The following is a 21,154-nucleotide window of genomic DNA, read 5'->3' on the forward strand; positions in this document are numbered from 1 at the left end:
AGCCTCGAGAAGACCAGAGTGAACATTACTGACAGCCCTGCACAAAGCCCTGACTTATTCTGTGGGGTGAAGTGAAGGTTGAGGTCCATGCCAGAGAACCACTAAATCTGGGGGATTTGACGAAAAAAGAGTGGGCTGGGATTGCTCAGGAGACGTGTGGGAGACTTGTTGAAAACTCAAATGACTGCAGGCTGTCATCCCCCCCCCCCCCCCCCCCCCCAAAAAAAAATACACAATTGACTGTTAGCATCAGTGAGGCTAAATGTTTAAAAAAAATCCTTGCTCTATTTAAAAGTAATTGGGGAATACTTTAAAAATAAATACTTCATAGGGTTGCTAAAAATGCCTTACTATTTCTATAAGCTTTTAAAGTGCAGCACATTCTGGAGCTACACCTTAAAACAAGTGCTAACCCAGGGATAAAGTAGGCTAAGACACAGTGATAGGGGAAAAATCACATTAGCTAATTTCTTCCTCCATCACAACTATGCAGGTTGAGCTTTTATTTGTTGTTAAAACATTTCATATTGTTGTAGCTTAAATTTATGATCTTAGCGTACTGACACATGCAACTGTACCCATCTGAGTCATGTCATCTTTCAACCAAATTAGAGGTGTTGATGGCTTTTGGAGCACTACAGTACTGCATGATACACACCACTAGAGAACAATTGTGCCTTTGTTTTGGTGAGTGTGGTGGTGGTAAGAATTTTAGCATTTGACTTGTCTGTTTCTACTCATTAATTATCAGGCTTCTATCTTTCATATACAACCTATGGTTGGAGCTCCAGTCCATACGGATGGAGTGACCTGTGACACCAATGAGCAGGCCCCCAGGATAATGATATTTAAAATGTAAACTTACTTTAAATAGCTAATTACATACTGAATATTAAAGAGACTGGATATTCAACCATGTTTTGTGGAAAAAGGCCACGGAACCCTTTGACCCCATAGTTCCAGTATCCTTTAATCATTACCCTTGGGTCAAACCACATTGATCTGTAAACTTGACCTCTATTTTGATCCCAGCCACAAATTTTGTGTCTTGGAAAAAAAATCTGTCCACAGACATATACCACTAACCACACCTAACTTTTTGATATTTACTGCTGTTGTAGTCATCTCCAGGCCCATATTTTGTTGCGATAATCAACATGCATAGACGCACAGACTCATTAGGTGTAAACAACCCTGTCCACACTGTCACTGCTGGTAATCATACCATGCTTCAGATAGCAGCAGCTTGGTACAACTGCAGTGTTTTGTTGCAGACTGTAGATGGCACTCACAGGGTGCTGGTAATAATAGATTTGCTGCACCTTATTTTTACATAATACTCATATTCTTCCAAGCCAAATGGTTAGGACAAGCATATCGGATGCTATACACGAAAAATGAACGGTGGCTCAATGTGTTTACTGAGTATAAAGAAAGAAAGGATATTGTGGATGTGAAGAAATCAGAATCTCGCCGGGAAATCCTGCTGAGCTTTGTTCACCAACATTAGAAGATTACAAGAATGGAGGATGCAAACACTGCTCAGTTCAATTCAGTTCAAAGGGGTCTTATGGGCATGAAAGTTTTATAAAGCAATATTGCTGAGGCTTTAGGATATAATTTGGACAAACATATGGATTGGAAGCTACACAACTACAGTGAAATGAATTTCTGTGCACAATTACCACTGATTCATGTGAAACGTATTTAGTGTGTATAATATGTTTACTTGTCTGAGAGAGAGTGAACAGCTGAACCAGAAGATCTCCTCACACATCTCAAACTTGGACCAAAAAGAAAAGAAAAGAAAAGAAAAGAAAAAACCCATTTTACAAAATAACATTGAAACAAATCTCCTGCGAGGAGCAGGTAGCAGAGTTAATAACTACTCGCTCTCATTGCTAACGATGGGTTTCCTGCATAGATTACCAGGAAGTGCTGTGTTTGTCACTTTACACATAAAGTCTGATCAGCATTTTATATAATGGAGAGTTAAATGAACATGATGCTGAGAGCAAATAAGGCAATCTCTGCTGATGCTGCCATATTGTTAGTTATGTTGCTGTGGTTTATTATCATATTTGGGGAGGTGGGTGGGGGTGTGGGGTGGGGTGTGGGGTCTTTTTAGGTGACTAACATCTCCTGATTCAGTTAAATAAACGAAAGTAATATGAATGGCATTATCAATCAGACTATTTCTCTGCTTTTCTCTTTCTCTTTGTACTTTTGTCTTTCTAGTAGAAAACATAAAAAATACTATATGGATATGCATTTGTGTATAGAACAGTATGCAAATGCTTTTGTGTATACAATGCACAATAGCATTGCGGGAGTTTTGATGTGATTATTCACCTCACCAAGAAACTACATGACAAGGCTACACTTGATCTGTCTGAGCCAGTCTGACCTGAAAATCGACACTATACTTCACTCTCCTCCTCCTTTGAGTCATTTTGCCCATTAGTCTGTAACCTTACTCAGTGAGTCACTGGGTTTAAATGTTAAGGAATATATATGAATATATGTGAGTTGGTCTGCAAAGGCTGTAAGACTGTAGTTACATGGCCTCTGTACAGAAAGTTAAGAGAAACTAGTTTCATATAAGTTAATAACATTTAAAATGTTCTGATCACTGACATAAATGCACAAAATGTCATCATGAAGTCACCATTATGTCACCAATTGAAGTTATACTGAAAATAATCAGGTAGCAATTGTAGAAATAAATATTTTGATAATGATTTCACTATCAAATAATCAGGCAAACATTTGATTCATATTGTTTTGTCATTGATTTATACAAGTTGCCTTCATTATTTTTCTGGAGTTACATGTCAGCTACTCCAGTCCTTCCTGGTTTGAGTAAAAGCAGAGTCAGAGATCAGAGCTAGTTCTAATGGATAGGTCAACAAAACAGACCCAAACACCCACTCTGACTGGATGAGGGAGAACTACATTCCTTTATATCACATTTATTTATTGTTGCAGTGGTTTAACCCTTTGCATTTAAAATGTTTTACTCCACTAGTAAACAGATTAAGCTGGTTCTTATTTTTTAAGGTCTTATTTTGTTAACCATTATTTTTGTGTAGTTCTGTGCATTACAGTTAGTTTAGTTAACTTTTTATGATCCCACTCTTAAAATGCACTTATGTTCATTATGTTTATGTATTATTTTTGTCTTTTTCAGGAATAATAAAACCCACATGTTGAAAGTAAGACCTTCTGCCAGTATTTCCTTTGAATACTTGGGCCCTTACAAATGCAGTCACCAATGTTAGGTACTCTTCAAATGACTATATACACTACACATGAGAATGACGCATCTGCAGCAAGTGAATTTTTATTTTATAACTGGATGTTGTTGAATTCAAATTTAACCCTAAGTTTGATATTTTTCCAATACCTGGGGTCATTAGAGAGAAATCAATCTCCAGATCATATTTTATGTCTTCAGCCATTTTAATTTAGATTTTAGTGTTTTATTTATTTATTTATTTTTTAACATTGCCCTTATGATGTAAGATTATGGATTTTTCCATGTCTTTGGGCTACTAATTGCTGACTCACGGACTCTTGCACTGTTTTATAGTTACAAACAACTCACATTGGGTGATATAATATGTTTGTATTCTTAAGCAACCTCTAACACAAACTGCAGAGTGGTTTCCAAAGCAACCATAAAACCAACACAGACACTGTCAAGGTTGTCAGTGACGTAAGTATAACTTTCCTTGAATCATTTCCAACCTAAGAGGGCTAATTTGTGCATCTTTCTGGCATGAAGCATTATCATTCACTAAAAAAGACCCACAGTGATCCCACTTTGTAGCTACGCACTTAGTCATCTGCAGGTAAGAGGTGTTTTTTTTTCTATTAAAGCATTGTTCCATCAGGAATAGTACACTAGTCTACTACAACAAAGAAGCTGCTGAAAGTGTTGACACTTCTGACATACAGAAGGCAGAAAACACCACGGGTGTAAAATACTTTTTACAATAAGTATTTTACACCCGTTGCTGTGATAACAGCTATTGAAAAATTCTGGCAGTCACCAAAAAACTGTAGATTTGTGTGTTTGAGATTCTGATATAAAATATGCTTCTATTCTTCTAATATGCATCTATCTATCTATCTATCTATCTATCTATCTATCTATCTATCTATCTATCTATCTATCTATCTATCTATCTATCTATCTATCTATCTATCTATCTATCTATCTATCTATCTATCTATCTATCTATCTATCTATCTATCTATCTACAGACACCAGAATAAGCTGTTCCTGCAGAGGGAATAAAACGTGTATAATAAAATGATGTAAGAACTGCAACAGTGTCTCACTGACTAAGGAAAATTAATTATTCTAGACATGTGTAAGAACATGCACTTGTTCAGTCCCAAAATATAATTTGATATATTGCGTTGAAAAATGCCCTTTCCCCTGATATTTATATATATTTGCAACAGATTGATACTATAATGTAGCCTCTCTTGTTCCGGCCTTCCATTAAGGATTCAAATAGCTGACAGTGGCTGTATCCCAATTCAGGGTCTGCAGCCTTAAAGTACGCATTTCAAGGCCGATTACGTCACAGCGGCGCGCCGAAGGCTGTCCCAATTCAAAGGCTGCTGGAAATGCGGCCCTGAAATGCGTCCTTCATTTCCCTGAATTTTAAGGCTGTGGCAGTGTAGACTTCGTGGCCCAACATATCCCAGAATGCATAGCGCGGCGGTGGGTGTGGCTAATTTTGCTGAAAAAAAACGGCGGATGAGGGGCAGCCGAAGAGCAAACTTTAAGTAAGTACTGAATATTATGTCACTTATTTATGTGCAAATGTTTAATAACGAAGAACATTAAAACATTACTGTTGGCCACATGTCGGCAAAGTTATGTGACATTAGTGACGTTTGTACTAACTTGATTTTAAAGCCTTTACTTTAAAATATATGCCGTTCAATAGCTGAGCTTAATCTTACAGAGAATGATCAAAGCTCATGTAGAAAGAAACAAACAAATGAACAAAAGATTTTCTCCTTCATTTCTGTTAAACAAAGCTGTATGAAACGTTTCCAGCTGTTAGTATCATGGTTGCTAGGCAACCTGGGCAGCGCAACGGAGGCTAGACCGTCCCATTTCACAAGCCTCGCACTTCCGGCCTTAGCGGTCTTTGAGTACGCGGCCCTTGAGGATCGTTGAGGCTGCGTACTTTAAGGCTGCAGACCCTGAATTGGGATACAGCCAGTGTCTTTGTTGCACTTTATTATCCATGATGTACTTACCATTGTGAACCTAACAAATCTTTTAGATCGCTCAGCAGACATCTGCAGCTAAGTCTTGAGTGTAATGCCTAATGCCTCTACAACATCTTTACAACATTCCAGTGTACTGACTGGTTTACCACTTCATTGATTCATTAGTAGCTTTCATTCAAAATGCAACATCGCCTGTAATGCCTCTGGCTTTGCCCTTTATTTTCACTGAAGCAGTAGTCTCTTGGGGAACTCCTCTGGCATGCTGTATGTGTATGTTAATATCTCTTACTCCAGCAGCAAAACAGTAATTAACAATATACAGCAGCAAGTGAACACAGTGGAAAACCAAATCGATTTTTTTGTCCCTGTGGAAGAGGACAGATATGGGCCGTTGAGTTTCTAAGCTTGCTGGAAAAGACGTTAACATGCGGCATTTGGGAAACTCTCCTTCAAAATTAAATTAAAATACAAAAGTAAAAAATGTGAAACAGTAATATTCTGCTACAATATAAAGTGAAAATATCTAACTATGAATTCATCTAAAATGTACAAATAAAAAAAGCAGTAGCATTCTTTCAGGGCAAGCAAGCCGAGCAATGCTTGCCCATTGAAATCGAAACATAGACATCAATTAAAACCTACAAAGTTGAAAGTAATCCCTGTTCTTGCATATCTACCACTGATCTATCCTAAAGCTTGTTGCTGGTTTGCATCCGTCATTCATATTTTGTGGCAGCCACTGGAAATCTGTTGCATCTTTTGTTCCCATATCTGTTTTGTTTCATTTAACAAAAGCTGGTGCTGCTCAAGCTGTGAGGTCAGTGGCCTTTCTGGTTGTTTGTACACTCTGTTCTTTGAGAGGAGACTGATGGGAGACTCACATGCCAGCTAAGCTGCTGCTGACTCTGCTTTTACTGCTCTGAGATCATCTATAATCTGTGCTTTGTGTTGAAACAGAGATAGCATTAGCTAGTAAACAAAAATGTAAAAAACTGAAAAAGAGACTTTGCGTAAGCTTTCGCTTACAGATAAGCTTGCCCAACATGTTTAATATAGAGAAATTAGTGTGCAGGTTGATGATTTAAAAAACTCCTTTAGCATGTTAACAATAAAAGCCTTGATAATGGAGAGCTGACAGCCACTAACGGACACCTGATTTTTAATGCATTATAAGAGGTTGAACACAATGTAAACTGCGCTACTTAAAGTCGGTTATTTAAACTGAACATTAACCCTCAATAAAGAAATATTAGTCCAGATAAAACTGATGGGGAAAGTTTTTTTTCTGCTTTTTCATAGTTTGGTAATACTCCTTTCACTAAAGGATTATAAAAAGCAATACGTCCAGAACTCCCCATTGTATGTAAAAATGGTTCACAAAGCTGAATACAGCAGCTAATATAACCATCATTGCATAATTAAGAATATTAAGTAAAATATTTTGGATTACTAATAGATTTCTCAAAACATACATTCCAAACATAATCTTACAATCAGATTTGTTGTTATTTTTCAAAAACAGTCATTTGCAGTATAGATAGGGACAAAATGCATACTCTTTTTGTGGATTTTGTATCAAAAATGTTTTACAATAGCAGACCAATCACTAGATCTGACAAAAATCTACAGAAAATCCTTTACAGAGCTTTTTTGTGGCTGTTGAACATTTACCCGTTTACTTCACAAACCTCTAACTCAGACAGTTTACCAAGTATGGCGGGGAAATTTTGCATGGCTCTAATTTTAAGCACCTACTCATGTTCAGTTGAATGGCCTAGATGTTAAATATTCTTTGAGCTGCTTAATGCTAAGTTTTATGAAGTAAGCTTCGCAGTAAATGAAATATTTCTTCGCTGAGTGGACAAGAAGAGCATTTGAAGATATTCAACACAAACAGTTTAAAGCTACAGTGAGTGTTGCAAAAGCAGAATTTTTTTTCTGCTTTTGCATTGGAGAAATAAGAAAGAATTCTATTTACCTCAAGTGTTAAACAGAGCTCCTTATGTAGTATAAAATAAGCAAAGACAGATGGCACTGACCTAGCATTTTTGTTGGTGGCAGGAGAAACCAGAGTACCTTGATAAAAAAAAATACGAAGATGCAAACTCTACACAGGTTTGAACCCAGGACTCTCTTTCTGTGAGACAATAGATCTAACCACTGTTCCACCGTGTGCGAGGTAACCTCCTGGAGCTTATTTTGCTACAACAAATAACCTCAGTACAGTTTCACAGCAGAAAATAGTTTATTTGTTTTTAGGTGTGATACACATTGTTTTAAATCACTTTGATAGATATTTATTTAAATATATTTTCTTAAAATGTACAACAGAGATATACTTAAGTAAGCTGTATACCATAGGATGGGATGGGAAAGTATTACAGCAAACACATTTCAGTATAATTTTGCAAAGAAACGTGTTGCATCTTGAAAGAAGTGCAATCTTTCAAGGTGAAAACTGCATCTCGCACAACCTGAACAGAAGACAACAAAGAAGCTTTGTACAGCTCTGAGGTAGGAGACAACCATACAGCAACACAAAATAGGGACACCCTGTGGGTGTGCTTTCATTTGGAAAAATAAAGCAAATGTATGATAACCAGTTCACAGTTTTTTAAATACACAAATAAAATACACTTAATACATACATTTTAAAATACATAAATCTCAATATATAAGTATGCCTTTTGAGAAACATATTTATTTAAATATAGCATTTCACACCAAACATGCCATGAATTTGTTAATCACAAAATACAATTATAGCAATAAACTATGCCCAGTTTTTTTTTTAAAGATTTCTACCAACAACTGCTTGGTATCAAATTTTGCTGACACCAAACATGTTATTTTTACTTAACATGTACCACCTGTCAATATCTTCAAAAGACAGAACAGCATCTTCATGCAAAAATACAAAACAATGAATCCAAATAACATTCTGCTCCACTTATGGAGCCCTAATGACTTGGAGGTTGAAGTAGGTCAAAATGTTGTATATAGTGCAGCTAAAATTGAGCTAATGCCGGATAAATGCCATATTAGGGCTCGAAGCACCTGAACACGAAATCTACAGTTGAACATGGTGTTGGAAATGCTAATGAATCCCATAAGATGGTCTTTATATGGAGGAGGAGCACTGCTTTGCTGTGCATTGCCATATTTCTGACTTTGATGCCTGAGCTCTAGAGGGACCCCAATCCTCCATGAAAAAGCTTGTTTGAAGTCAGAAAAGTAGCATATAGTGCTGACTCACATGAAATTCCCTCCCCAGTTGCCAACGTATTAATATTTTTTTTTTGGGATCAGGTGAAGCATACCATAACATTATAGGACAGGTTCTGTGTTGGTCCTAGAAAGTGTTAGGACAATATGAAGTCTCAAACATTGTGACAAATGACAATATGAGGTAAAGTGCAAACCATGATTAAGGCAAATAGTGAAGACAGGGGAAAGTGAGAACATTTCTCATTTAGCGTAACAATAAACATTTCTAACTTTCTAAGTAACAGGAAGTTGTTTTGGGATATAAAATATATGTTTAGGTAAGTGATAAAACAAATACATTTCTGTAGTGGACTAGCTTTATGCTCCTTAATATCTTGTCTCTCCAAATATGAACAAATCCCTGTTCATCTTTTTTGCCATCAAAAATATGAATATATGACTAGTAAATTTTTAAACATTAGCTTCAACGTCTTTCACAAAAGGCAATCTGTGCTGAGCCAATTTAGCCAATCTGAACCAGTTGTCAAGTCTGCTGCTGCTGAAAGGGCAAATTCAGGGACACGGTGGCTTCTCTTGGCTCTGCGACTGGCCTGTTGATCATTTCACATTCATTCTGTCGCACATTCTCCTCGTTCATCTGTGACACCTCCGTAGAGCCGGCTTCAAACCCAGGCACAGTGTTGGCCACATGAACCACGTGAACCTTATTTCTCCCATGCTTACTGAGGATGCAGCTGAACACCTTCTTGAAACCTTTGCGAAAGTGTTTGGAGACCAGAGCGTACACGATGGGATTGACACAAGAGTTGGCGTAGGCCATGCAGTGAGAGAGAAGCCTGAAGGCATATGTGGTCTGATTAAATGGGAAATCTCCATACAGGTAACACAAGATCACCACGTGGTACGGCAGCCAGCATATACAGAAAAGTACAGTGACGATGATGATCATTTTGGTGACTTTGCGTTTAGCCCTCTTGGATTCTGACATGCCGTCCAGAGGGTCAACAGCCGTCCACAGGTACTTGATAGTTCGAGTGTATGAGAGGCTCACGATGAGCACAGGGATGACATAGCCAAACAGGAAGGTGCACGTATCCAGCACCTTACGATTCTGCTCCTCCCAGCCGGGGATACACACAGTGCTGTTGGCATAATCAATCAGGTCATAGTAGCTGAGATATGGACCCGCAAAGACCAGGGAAAGACCCCAGATAACTACCATGGCAACCACAGCATTACAAGGGGTTCTTAGCTCCCTGGAGCGCAGAGGATAGCGAATAGCCAGATACCTATAAAGACAAGAAAATAACATGTTTGAGCTATAATCTAGACTGCAAAATACAGAAAAATGGGGACAGCAGGTTAAAAACTTTAGTAATTAAGTCTGAATTTATAACTGTATAAGTTAAAATGTAGAAAGTGAAAGATTACTTGTGACTGCATATCTTTAGTCTATATAGCTGTAATGTACTTTAAATGTTTTAACTGTAATAATACAAGAACAATACAAAACAGTCAACATATCAAAAGCACTTAAGGGAGAAAAACAGCTCACATGAGTGTGTGATTATGTTGCATATGTGTCCTAAATTCTTGTATATACTCATGGATAATATAACTGACAACAATGTATTACATTTAATTAGATTTACATTCTGTAATATTTATTCTTAATTTGCAAAATAACCAGTAACCAAAGCTATAAAACCAATTTTGTGGAATAAAAGGTGAAATATCTGAGCTTCAAGAAGCTGAAATCAATGACTTGTCATTTTATCATTGTCTTGACCTATAAAAGTCACTTGAAAGCAACAGTTTCCTCAAAGAATAATTTCAAGGGCAACAAAATAATGGAATTTTATTGCACACAGTCACATGTGATTGTTCAAACACAATTTTCCCTAGTGTGATTGTACTATAAATCCAGAGATTTATAGTAAAGATACCAGCTTTTTGGCATATTTTCCAATACAGCACTAAAAAAAAATAAAAGAAACACTTTGAAAATAAATCAGATCTCAATTGGGAACAAAAATGAAATCTACACTAATATGAACTGGATAGTGTATTATGAATGAAAGGATGCCACATTATTTGATCAAAAATCAACCTGCAGACGGCTGAAGACAATGAAAATCACAGAGGATAAAATGATGTGACACATTTGTCCATTTTACTGAAACTTCATTGCAGCAACTCAAACAGGTACTTAGTAGCTTGTAAGGCCCACATGTACTTGTATGGATGCATAACAACATTGGGGCATGCTCCTAAAGAGTTAATGCACGGTGTCCTGTGGGATCCTCCTCCCAGATATGGACCAGGCCATCACCAAGCTCCTGACCGAAACATAATTCCCCTCAGGTGTTCTATTAGATTTATGTCATGATATCAGTTCCTTTATTCTCCGAGAACTGCCTACATACTCTCACCACATGAGGCTGGGCATTGTCACATACCAGGAGGAACCCAGGACACAAACCAGTGCAGTCAGACCATCACTGACCCATCCACAAAATGGTCATGCTGAACAATGTTACAGGGAGCATAACGTTCTCCATGACTTCCTTCATGTATGTCCCATTTGCTCACCCACCTGCTGTGGGAAAGGATAGGGTGCCAGTGGTGGACTTGCTAGTTTTGGTATTCTATGGCAAATGCCAACTGGGCTACACAGTTCTGGACAATGAGGAAATCTTAAGTTATTTCTGATTGGTCAGAGAGATTCACTCAAGTGTCCAGCTGAAGGTCATTTTGTAGTGCTCTGGGTGTGCGCATCTTATTCTTACTTGCACAAAGAAGCAGATACCGACCCTCTGATGGCTTAAGGAACTTCTACGGCCCTATCTAATGCTCCTAGAGTAACTGCCTGGAATATCATACTCTTGTGCTTGACTGTGCTGGGAGACACATCAAACTTTTCAGCAATGGCACATATTAAAGTGCCATCCTGGAGGAGCTGGACTACCTGTGTGACCTCTGTAGGCCCCAGGCATCGCCTCATACCACCAGCAGCAACAGGGACCGCAGCCAAATGTAAAACTAGACTGAAAAAGAGCCAGAAAAGATGTGTAGGGAAAAATGTCCCCTCTAGTGCATCTCTAAGTAATTTCATTGACAACAAAGCACCTGAAATTGATTAACCACCCTCTCTGCTACTTAACCGACCAGATCAGTATCCCAGAATTTTAACTGACTTGATTAAAAAGTGTCTCTTTGATTTTATGAGCAGTGCAGTTGGATCCTTTGAGTAGGTATTATTGTAACAGTAGTGCCACCTATACATTCACAATGAATTCACTCACACTGAAGTTTTGTGGTTGACTGGTAATCATTCACTTACTCCACTGCTGTTTGTTGGTTCTACTGAATAAGACACCTTAGAGACAGTAATATCCAGAGAGAGGGCTTTTAGGCTTTTTCAGTAAGACGAACTTGCATAAATTGTAAAACAGCAGGAATAACAGAAAACATGCTTGGTGCTGTGCTTTTGATTTTACTCAGCAGGTAGGAGATGAAGGCACAAATCCCACAAGACACTATGATGCTTTCAATAAAAGCTGTCTCTTTCAATAATCTTACAGCATACTGATTATCACATATTATCTCTGCAGTTGGAACCTCATCATTTCTTGGTTGGTTAGCCTTTAAATATTTGGCATATTTAACATGCTGCTTTATGTGTTATATGTTCTCCAAGGGAGTATTTTCACTAAAGAAGTGGACATTGCTAAACATCAGCACTCTGAGAAGATGCAGCAGCAGATCTCAGAGAATGACTCGGCCTCTGTGTGGAAAGGTTTTAGGAATATCACCAACTACAAGCCTAAAACCCCCCACTCCACTGACGACTTGCTCTTGGCCAACACCCTTAACGACTTTTACTGCCGTTTTGACGAGCCATCAGGCAGCCTTCACACCTCCAATGGCCCCAACAATAGAGACACTTTGGACACTCATTCCCCCACCTCTCCCCCCTCCATAGAGCCATCACCACCTTCAATCACTTCACCTGCAACACCCCCCTCCTCACCCCACACAAAAGAGGATTTCACACCACCTCCTCCCACCACAACTCTTCATATTCATGAAGCAGATCTGAGGAAGCAGTTTAAGAGTCTGAATGCTCGAAAAGCTCCCGGCCCAGACGGTGTGTCTCCTGCCACCCTCAGACACTGTGCAAACGAGCTGGCCCCAGTGTTTTCTGGCATTTTCAACTCCTCACTGCAGGCATGCCATGTGCCTGCCTGCTTCAAGTCCTCCACCATAATCCCTGTCCCCAAGAAACCTAGGATCACTGGACTAAATGACTACAGACCCGTGGCTCTGACATCTGTGGTCATGAAGTCATTTGAGCGCCTAGTTCTCTCCCATCTCAAGACCCTCACGGCCCCCCTCCTGGACCCCCTGCAGTTTGCATACAGAGCCAACAGGTCTGTAGATGACGCCATCAACATGGCCCTACACTTCATCCTGCAGCATCTGGACTCCCCAGGAACCTACGCCAGGATCCTGTTTGTGGACTTCAGCTCTGCCTTCAACACCATCCTTCCAGACCATCTCCGAGGCAAGCTTTCCCAGATGAATGTGCCTGATCCCATCTGCCGGTGGATCACTGACTTCCTGATGGACAGGAAGCAGCATGTGAGGCTGGGAAAGAATGTCTCGGACTCCCGGACCATCAGCACCGGCTCCCCTCAGGGCTGTGTTCTTTCTCCTCTGCTCTTCTCCCTGTACACCAACTGCTGCACCTCCACCCACCAGTCTGTCAAGCTAATCAAGTTTGCAGATGACACCACCGTTATCGGACTCATCTCGGACGGGGATGAGTCTGCCTACAGGAGGGAGGTTGAACGTCTGGTGTCCTGGTGCAGCCACAACAACCTGGTGCTGAATGCCCAGAAGACAGTGGAGATTTTTGTGGACTTCAGGAAGCACACAGCTCCACTCCCCCCCATCATCCTGACTGACACCCCCATCACCTCTGTGGACTCGTTCCGCTTCCTGGGTACCACCATCACCCAGGACCTGAAGTGGGAGCCCACCATCACTTCCGTCATTAAGAAAGCCCAGCAGAGGATGTACTTCCTGAGGCAGCTGAAGAAATTCAACCTGCCAACACGGACGATGATGCAATTCTACACTGCAATCATCGAGTCCATCCTCACCTCCTCCATCACCGTGTGGTACGCTGGAGCCACTATCAGGGACAAACAGAGACTGCAGCGTGTTGTGCGCTCTGCTGAGAAGGTGATTGGCTGCAGACTCCCATCTCTGCAGGACCTGTACACCTCCAGGACACTGCGGCGTGCAGCCCGGATCTCAGCTGACCCTTCTCACCCTGGACACAGTCTGTTTGACCTGCTCCCCTCAGGCAGGAGGCTCCGGTCCATTCGCACCAGAACCTCTCGCCATAAGAACAGTTTCTTCCCCTCTGCTGTCGGACACATGAACAATAACCGTATGACTGTTCCCACCACTAACACATGACCCTACGCTGTGTTCACTGCATCATTCCATGTTTGGCACTGATCACCACCTGCACTCATGTATATATCATGTATATATCTATCCACTTAGCACTTTTAATTCTTATTCTTATTTTTATATTTTTATGACAGTATGTTTGCACTGAAGCACCGCAGCAATTTCCTAATGTTGTAAACCTGCTCAACATTTGGCAATAAAACCCTTTCTGATTCTGATTCTGATTCTGATTTTGCCAAAGGCAGGAATTCTCAGAAAACAAAATGTCCATGTCCTTGCTTTTCACATTTGTAGGACACTTCAGAAAGCCCAGTAGAAACTGAGAAAACAGCCTTTCTGGTTTTTGAAAGCTCAGTGAATTGGGGCCACGGTGTTTTACATTAAATTCAAAAAGCAGTCACTTTGAACCTGCTGGTAACTTGAAACCTCAGTGGTTTTGAAAACTACAAGTATTCAGACATTACTCTTTAGTTAAATTGAATTATCTTTATAAGGATTAATATAAAACAAATGGGTCTGTTTATGCGCTCATGGCAGAAATGAACTCTTTATGTATCCAAATAATGTTTTACTAAATTTAAACAGAAACAACATTTATGAATGATTCATCTGTGAGCCTTTTTTAATACATAATTCTGCACCATAAAATCAGAGAATACATATTATCTGCCTGCAGATAGCACATTCAGCAGCAAGTCATCCCTTTACACCGTTTTGTCTGTGTGTGTGTGTCAGTGCTGCTATTCCCCCAGGCTTATCCGTGGCTTAATTTCTGCTGGGGATTCTTGGTGTAAACTGTAACAGTTAGCTTTTTCTATGCGATGTTGCTGTTTTTGTTTTGTTTTTCCTTAATAATCAGTGAAAGACAAAGGAAGAAGACAGGACATGTTCATTACCCTCCCGACTCAGGTGTTACTGTTCTTTTCCACACTGAGGGGGAAATGACTATTGAATCCTCTGGAGTGTAAACACAGCCAGTGTGAACAGAGGGGTCTGCTGGAGAGGGCAGCTGCACACTTACAGCTCATATTGACTGATTATTGCTGCCCAACAGCTATAATGATGGCTTACGGCTTATTCTCCGAGGGATATAATTTTTAGCTTCTGGAGTCCATGTTTAAACTCCAGATGCGAAAAATGCATTTGTGACCAATTAAATGTGTAATATTTCGCAGACATTGCGGGAGAGTAAACAAAATAAAGCACAACAAAAAAATTAACAGCGTGACCATGCAAATAAAAGCTTTCTCAATGCTTTCCTTAGGGAGTTTTGAAGGCTTATTGTATGTCCTAGAAATGAAAAACAATGGATTCAGTCGTTCAGTTTTTCCCAAAATCTTGGCAGATTGATGTATTTTTTTCTTCCTTTATTTAAAACTATATTTGTTGTCATATTTGCAATGTGGCAGGTGGAATATCACATTTTTCATCATTTACACAGGCATTTTTCATCCCACCTTTAAACTAAATTTGTATTTGAGCCCAGATATTTGTGCCCTCAATACCCTTCTCATTTCCTCTCTTTAATAAATTTATGTCCTTGCATTAAATAATTTCCTTACATTAATAATCCATGCCCTTGCTTGTTTTTCTCTTCTCCTTTCTCTTAGATATAAGACGCTAGAAAGCACTGGCAATACACATTGGCATCAAAGACACTGAATGTCTTAGATGTTAGAGAAAGAACATGTCGGCTTTTAACATGTTTTGTGCAATATCCAAATGCCTACATTTAGAGTTTAACAATAAAGGACAGACTGTGAGAGACACAGCTATAGCTGTTGATTTGATGGAAGTAATTTCTGTGTACAACAAGCTTGAGGCTAATATTTTCTAGATTAAAGAGAAATATGTGAGTGTGTGATTAATTAGGTTTATTTTAATTTCAGATCCATTTTTTTGTGTTAAAAAGTATGTGCCACCTGAGTTCCCTGAAAATTTATGTTGACACCAAGAAAATGACCAACAGCTACTCATAGTTTGATTAATAGAATATTAGTAATGAATAATATCATTTTGGGTGATATATCCAAGCACAAACATAGAGACAAAGAAATACAGCAAATGCTTAAATTGCTGTGGCTCAGACTTCGGTGGTAGATCTGCTAAATGAAACGTAGGTGGTTCGATTGTGTTTTCTTTTTCTTGTTAGCCAAAATGATCGTCCTGTTTAATAAAACAGAGTATTGCAAGGCATGTTGCTAACCAAGCTAGCTAGTCTTAGCTAGCCTTAGCTGATAGAAAAATAAGAGCAATAACAACGAAGTGGCAATAGCCAACATAGCAAACTTCACTTCAAAATGTTATCCACAAATGGGAGATGTTATATATAGGCTATGCATTTATCAAGCAAATAGAACAAATATGATTGATTTCAGATTCTTAAATATGATAATTTGCTAATTTTTCTGTTCTTTGTGGGTGAAATTTGCTTTAGATGTTCGGTATTTCAGCAAAACAAGTATTTTGAAGCAATACCTGTCAACAGACACGGTGGCCAATGTGAAGCTGCTGGCGTACATGGTAAGGTTGATAAAGAAGTGGACGACTTTGCACATGAAGGAACCGAATACCCATCCCTCCAGAGAGTAGATGGTAGCTTGGAAAGGAACGCAAAAGATGATGAAGAAGAAGTCAGCCACGCTCAAGTTGAGTATGAACAGATTGGTCGTGTTGTACGCGACCTGTCCGCTTCGCAGCAGTACAGCGAGCACCAAACTGTTGCCAATGGTGCCGAGCAGGAATATGAGAGAGAAGACCACTGACACAATCACACTGGTGGGGTTCAGTTGATAGCTTTCAGATACATTGGCCTGCCCTCCCGGCCAGGTGAAATCCTCAAAGTCTGACATTGTGCAGGTCTGGAATGAGAGAAGAAAGGAGACAAATGTTAGACACCACTATCTTGGTGGTTTTAGAGTCACTTCTGTGTACGTCTTAAATCCCATTAACTGATAACACTGTTGTCCGAGCCAAACCCTTTCTTATCGGCTTATGCACTGGTGGTCGATGTTGACAATATGATGAAGAGGTAGTTTCTTGACAAGTTATTTACAACTTTTCAGAGTATGCAAAAAAAGGCTGCATGCACCAGAGGATTTTTTCATCCAAATAATCCCTAGTTGGCTCATGTTACATGTATTAATGAGACAACAATGAAAGGCTGCTTTTAATTGGATGATGTTTTTGACAGATGTACTGGGAATATTTTGAGTGTTTAATTACAAGAAATTTTGCTTTTAAATGTTACAGGATGAATTTCAGTGGTATTGCTTATTTTATTCCCTTTATCACAGCATTAAGTATTTTTATTAATCTTTCTAGGCTTATTCATGTATGGGAGACTTGCAGTTAACAGTTTGCTGCTGTTTAATCATACATCACAGCTACTGGTTTTGAATATGAAGCAGGTGGTTTTCAGTTTAGTGGATCAATCCATTAACAGGTGCTGATTGAGTAATTCTCCTTTGTAATTCAAGGAATTTTTGCAATGCTCACCGGCAAAATCACTCTGTGAAAATCAGAAGACCAGAAGCTCATCTCTGCTTGAGGGGATTTGCTCTCAGGAAGATTACATCAGAAGGGATCATCTGTTCATGATGACAAATGGTGAGCAGAGTTTTTTTTTTTCTTTGTGTTTCTTTCAGTTTTTGACCAGCAACAATATCATATTAGAGCTTGTGATGTGCTGCAGTTTCATAAAGTGATGTCTCCAGTGAAATCAGGGTGCACCTTCGGCCATTTTTGGTAAATTGTTTTGTGACAAGTGGCGCAAAATAAGGACTTGAAAGTAAAGAAGTGCTCTTAATTGTGACTTAGTGAGACATACATGAGGTAGTCTCCAAATGTTTTATTCAAGCCCTTTTATTTGTCTGATTTCAGCTAGATAAAAATGTTTAATCAGCTGTTTTTAATTATTATTATTCCCAGCTGTCATTTAATAATACTATTAGCTTCTGGTTGTCATTAAAAAGAATGCTTGCTGAGTACATAAGAGCCTAGAGTTTGCTTTGTGTGCTTTGTCCTTTTGGGCCATAAATATTTAATTCAGAAAATTCTGAGTACCATTATAGGTAGCTGGAAACAAATACACTGCTTCCAGCTATTGGGAATACTAATTTTTCTACTGAGTGAACTTCAAGAAAACACTGACATTGGTTCCTAATAAGACATCACAAAAGAAATCAATGATTTATCATCTTTTAAGGATGGGCTGAAAAAATATTTTAAAAAAGTCAATATTTTCCTTTTAATCGTTTTTTTTTTTTTTTTTTTTTGTAGAGTATGCCATTCAATTTGAGCAAAATAAAAAACACACATAAAGCCGATATTTTGAACAGATTATTATTTTCTTAACAATTTATTTATTTGATTGTTATGCCCGGCCATGAAAGCGACTAAAGACAGAAAACCATCCACATATTTGTTGACACCCATCTTTGTCTACCAAGCTCAAACTACAAACATCAAAATCAAAAGAAAAGAAGAAGAAAAAACATTTTTAATAATAGATTGCATTTATATAGCACTTTTCAGGGCCCTCAATGCACTTTACAACTCCACTATTCATTCATTCACTGGTGGAGGCAAGCTACAGTTGTAGCCACAGCTGCCCTGGGGCAGACTGACAGAAGCGAGGCTGCCATATTGCGCCATCGGCCCATCACCAGTAGGTGGTAGGTGAAGTGTCTTGCCCAAGGACACAACAACCGAGACTGTCCGAGCCGGGGCTTGAACCGGCAACCTTCCGGTTACAAGATGAACACTCAACTCTTTGAGCCACGATCGCCCTTCCTGAAACTGGAATCTCCCTAAAGAAGGAAAACAGTTGGACTAAATTGAAGCGATGTGAATAAAGGTTGCTCATTATCCTACCTTAATCAATTTTTTTTATGAAAGACGTGGTGAATGATTAATGCTTCGAGTCTGTGGTAGCAGAAAACTGCTTGTAAAAGAAATCACTGAGCTTGGGTGAAATTACAGCATGGACACGTTCTGACTGCAAATGGACAGAGTGGATTTTAATTTGGCAGTCTCCTTATAAATTATGAAGAAATCAATCTTCTGTTTTTTTAAAGAGAGGGAAGCAAAATCAAAATGAAAAAAAAAATGCTGTTAATGCAGATAATAAATCGTCGTATGTTGTGGCTTACTTTGACTCACTCTCAGCCTTTTTTGCTTTTATGTATCAGTCCTCAGCAAGCTGAAGATTAATTATTGAACATTGCTATTAAACATTCAGCATCCTTTGGGTATTACACTGTACTGCCATCTACATCCACATAATCAAAATTTTGACAGAGCAAAATTAGGAGATATACTGATTACAGTCAGTAGCAAGTAAGTGGAACTTAACGTCGTGAGAGGAGATAAAGTAATATATCCTCATTAACCTTACAAAGAGACAGGAGTATAATATCAGCTGGTTGTTGCTGCAGAGGTATTTTCCTCACAGCTTTGAGTTCATGCCAGGCTTTAACTTTCTCAAGCATGGTGAAGATGAGTCCCCTTCTTTCCCACTAGGAAAGGTAGTTGGGGCTGATATTACATTTCCAACTGCAGAGGGATATCTTGGCTAAGACTCCACTGAGCAGGGAACATGTTTAAGCCTCAGTGGAATCGCAGAAAACAGAGACCCGTATACACGAGTTTGATCGTCTCATAGCAGAGCGTGCAGTACCTAACAGGTTGTGAAATTTACAGACTGTGGTTGAACTGCAGACTGAATTTTCGGTGGAGAAGCAATGAAAATAGCAGAGCTAGAGAAAAAATAGAAGTGCGATGGGGATGTAGGGCAGCCTGAAGCAGACATTGCCAAATGCGGCTTTATTGTGAGTCTAAAAATAATGACCACAGAGAAGACATTGCATCACTGTATTTCACATCATTATCAATAAGAAACAGAGCTCGAATAGAGTATGTCATTTTAAATCTTCATGTCCGGCAAACTTTAAATATCAGCAGAGGGGCTACAACATTGTTGCATCCTATAATCAGGTGATACAAATATGCTGATAAATATAGACCGCAAATGTTCTATACATACGAATGTTTACACTGCATGAACAGCAGAATTAGCATGCAGATCAGGCAGATGCAGTATGATAAACCTACCAGATGGGTGGACAGTATCCAAAGCGTCAGTACTCCTCTCAGATTAGGAATGACACTCCCAGACCCTTTCTGTTGAGATGCTCATACTCTTTGCTGTGAAACCTCTGTTCTACCAATGCACACTGATATCTGCCTCCCGTTGCTGGTATCTTACTCTTTCTCCGCCCCCCCACCCCCACCACTCTTTCTCTGGTGAGGACTCCTCCTCCACATTCACTTTAATGTTCACACTTCACTGCAGAAAAGCATTGCAGAGCCAAGGTATGAAGGCAAGCCGCAGCAACTGGCGGCTTGCCTTCATACATGCTCACTGTAAAATCAGGGGGATCACTGACAAATAACCACAATAAGTGGCAGTGATAGCCCGTCTCTAAAGACTACTCTGCACCCAAGCCAGCCTGCCCTCAAATGAGGTGCGGGTCTTAGCATTTAGGCTTTACCCTATCTTACAGGTTTGTAGCGAGTTTAGCTGAGGGGGAGAACAATTCAATTTACTCAATTCAAGAGGGAGCAAAGGGAATGCAGTATTGTCAGTGGTGGAAGTTGAATTATTGGGTAAAGTTAGGCCAACATTAGGTTTTGATATTTAAAGGGGTGTAAAGTCAATAGGGAATGCAATCCATTTTACTGAATGGATGCTGCTGTGATGTCACATGACCAGTGTCAGAGACTATTTAACTGCAAGTAATTAAACAGAGTTAAAATTAGTAGTTGTTTGCTGGATGTTGGACTACTACTGTTAAACATGAATTTGTAAAGCTGAATGTGAATATTTCAGGTTTTTTCTAGTTACAAGTTTTAATTTTTGTTATTTTGTAGTAGTTTCACAGAGGTTGTTGCATGTCGTTTTAAAAGTGTCCATTAGATGCAGTGCTTCCTCCTGTTGGATATGTACTTACACCCAGCGAATATGGGGAAAATGTACTTATTTATTTTTACTGCACAATAAAAAACAGAATGGTCATTAAATACACATAAATAATACTGCACATGCAACATGTAAAACAAGGAAATTGAGATTTTTCTGTATTATATGTAGTTCTCAGTTTTATGCTGGTATTATGAA

At 39.1% G+C, this 21,154-nt stretch overlaps 1 protein-coding gene and 1 long non-coding RNA gene across 2 annotated transcripts in view; one reads left to right on the forward strand and one right to left on the reverse strand.

The window, feature by feature from the left end:
* Positions 1-4,768: 4,768 nt before the first annotated feature.
* LOC146576434 (uncharacterized) overlaps positions 4,769-21,154 on the forward strand; it is a 107,087-nt gene continuing 90,701 nt past the window's right edge. The window contains exons 1-2 of the long non-coding RNA XR_014892250.1: positions 4,769-4,803; positions 17,454-17,583. This is a non-coding gene — a long non-coding RNA (uncharacterized LOC146576434). The remainder of the gene's footprint in view (positions 4,804-17,453; positions 17,584-21,154) is intronic.
* galr2b (galanin receptor 2b) lies at positions 7,486-20,222 on the reverse strand. Its single transcript, XM_085271709.1, has 3 exons — positions 20,089-20,222; positions 16,453-16,835; positions 7,486-9,776 (listed from the first exon to the last, which is right to left on the reverse strand). Exons 2-3 carry the CDS (start codon positions 16,824-16,826, stop codon positions 9,011-9,013), a joined length of 1,140 nt encoding a protein of 379 aa, XP_085127835.1. The 5' UTR covers positions 16,827-16,835; positions 20,089-20,222; the 3' UTR covers positions 7,486-9,010.

The sequence above is a fragment of the Mchenga conophoros genome, linkage group LG4 (assembly GCF_057382185.1).
Source record: "Mchenga conophoros isolate Kocher_MC1m ecotype Shallow Benthic linkage group LG4, M_conophoros_male_GT1.1, whole genome shotgun sequence".
Lineage (NCBI taxonomy): Eukaryota > Metazoa > Chordata > Actinopteri > Cichliformes > Cichlidae > Mchenga > Mchenga conophoros.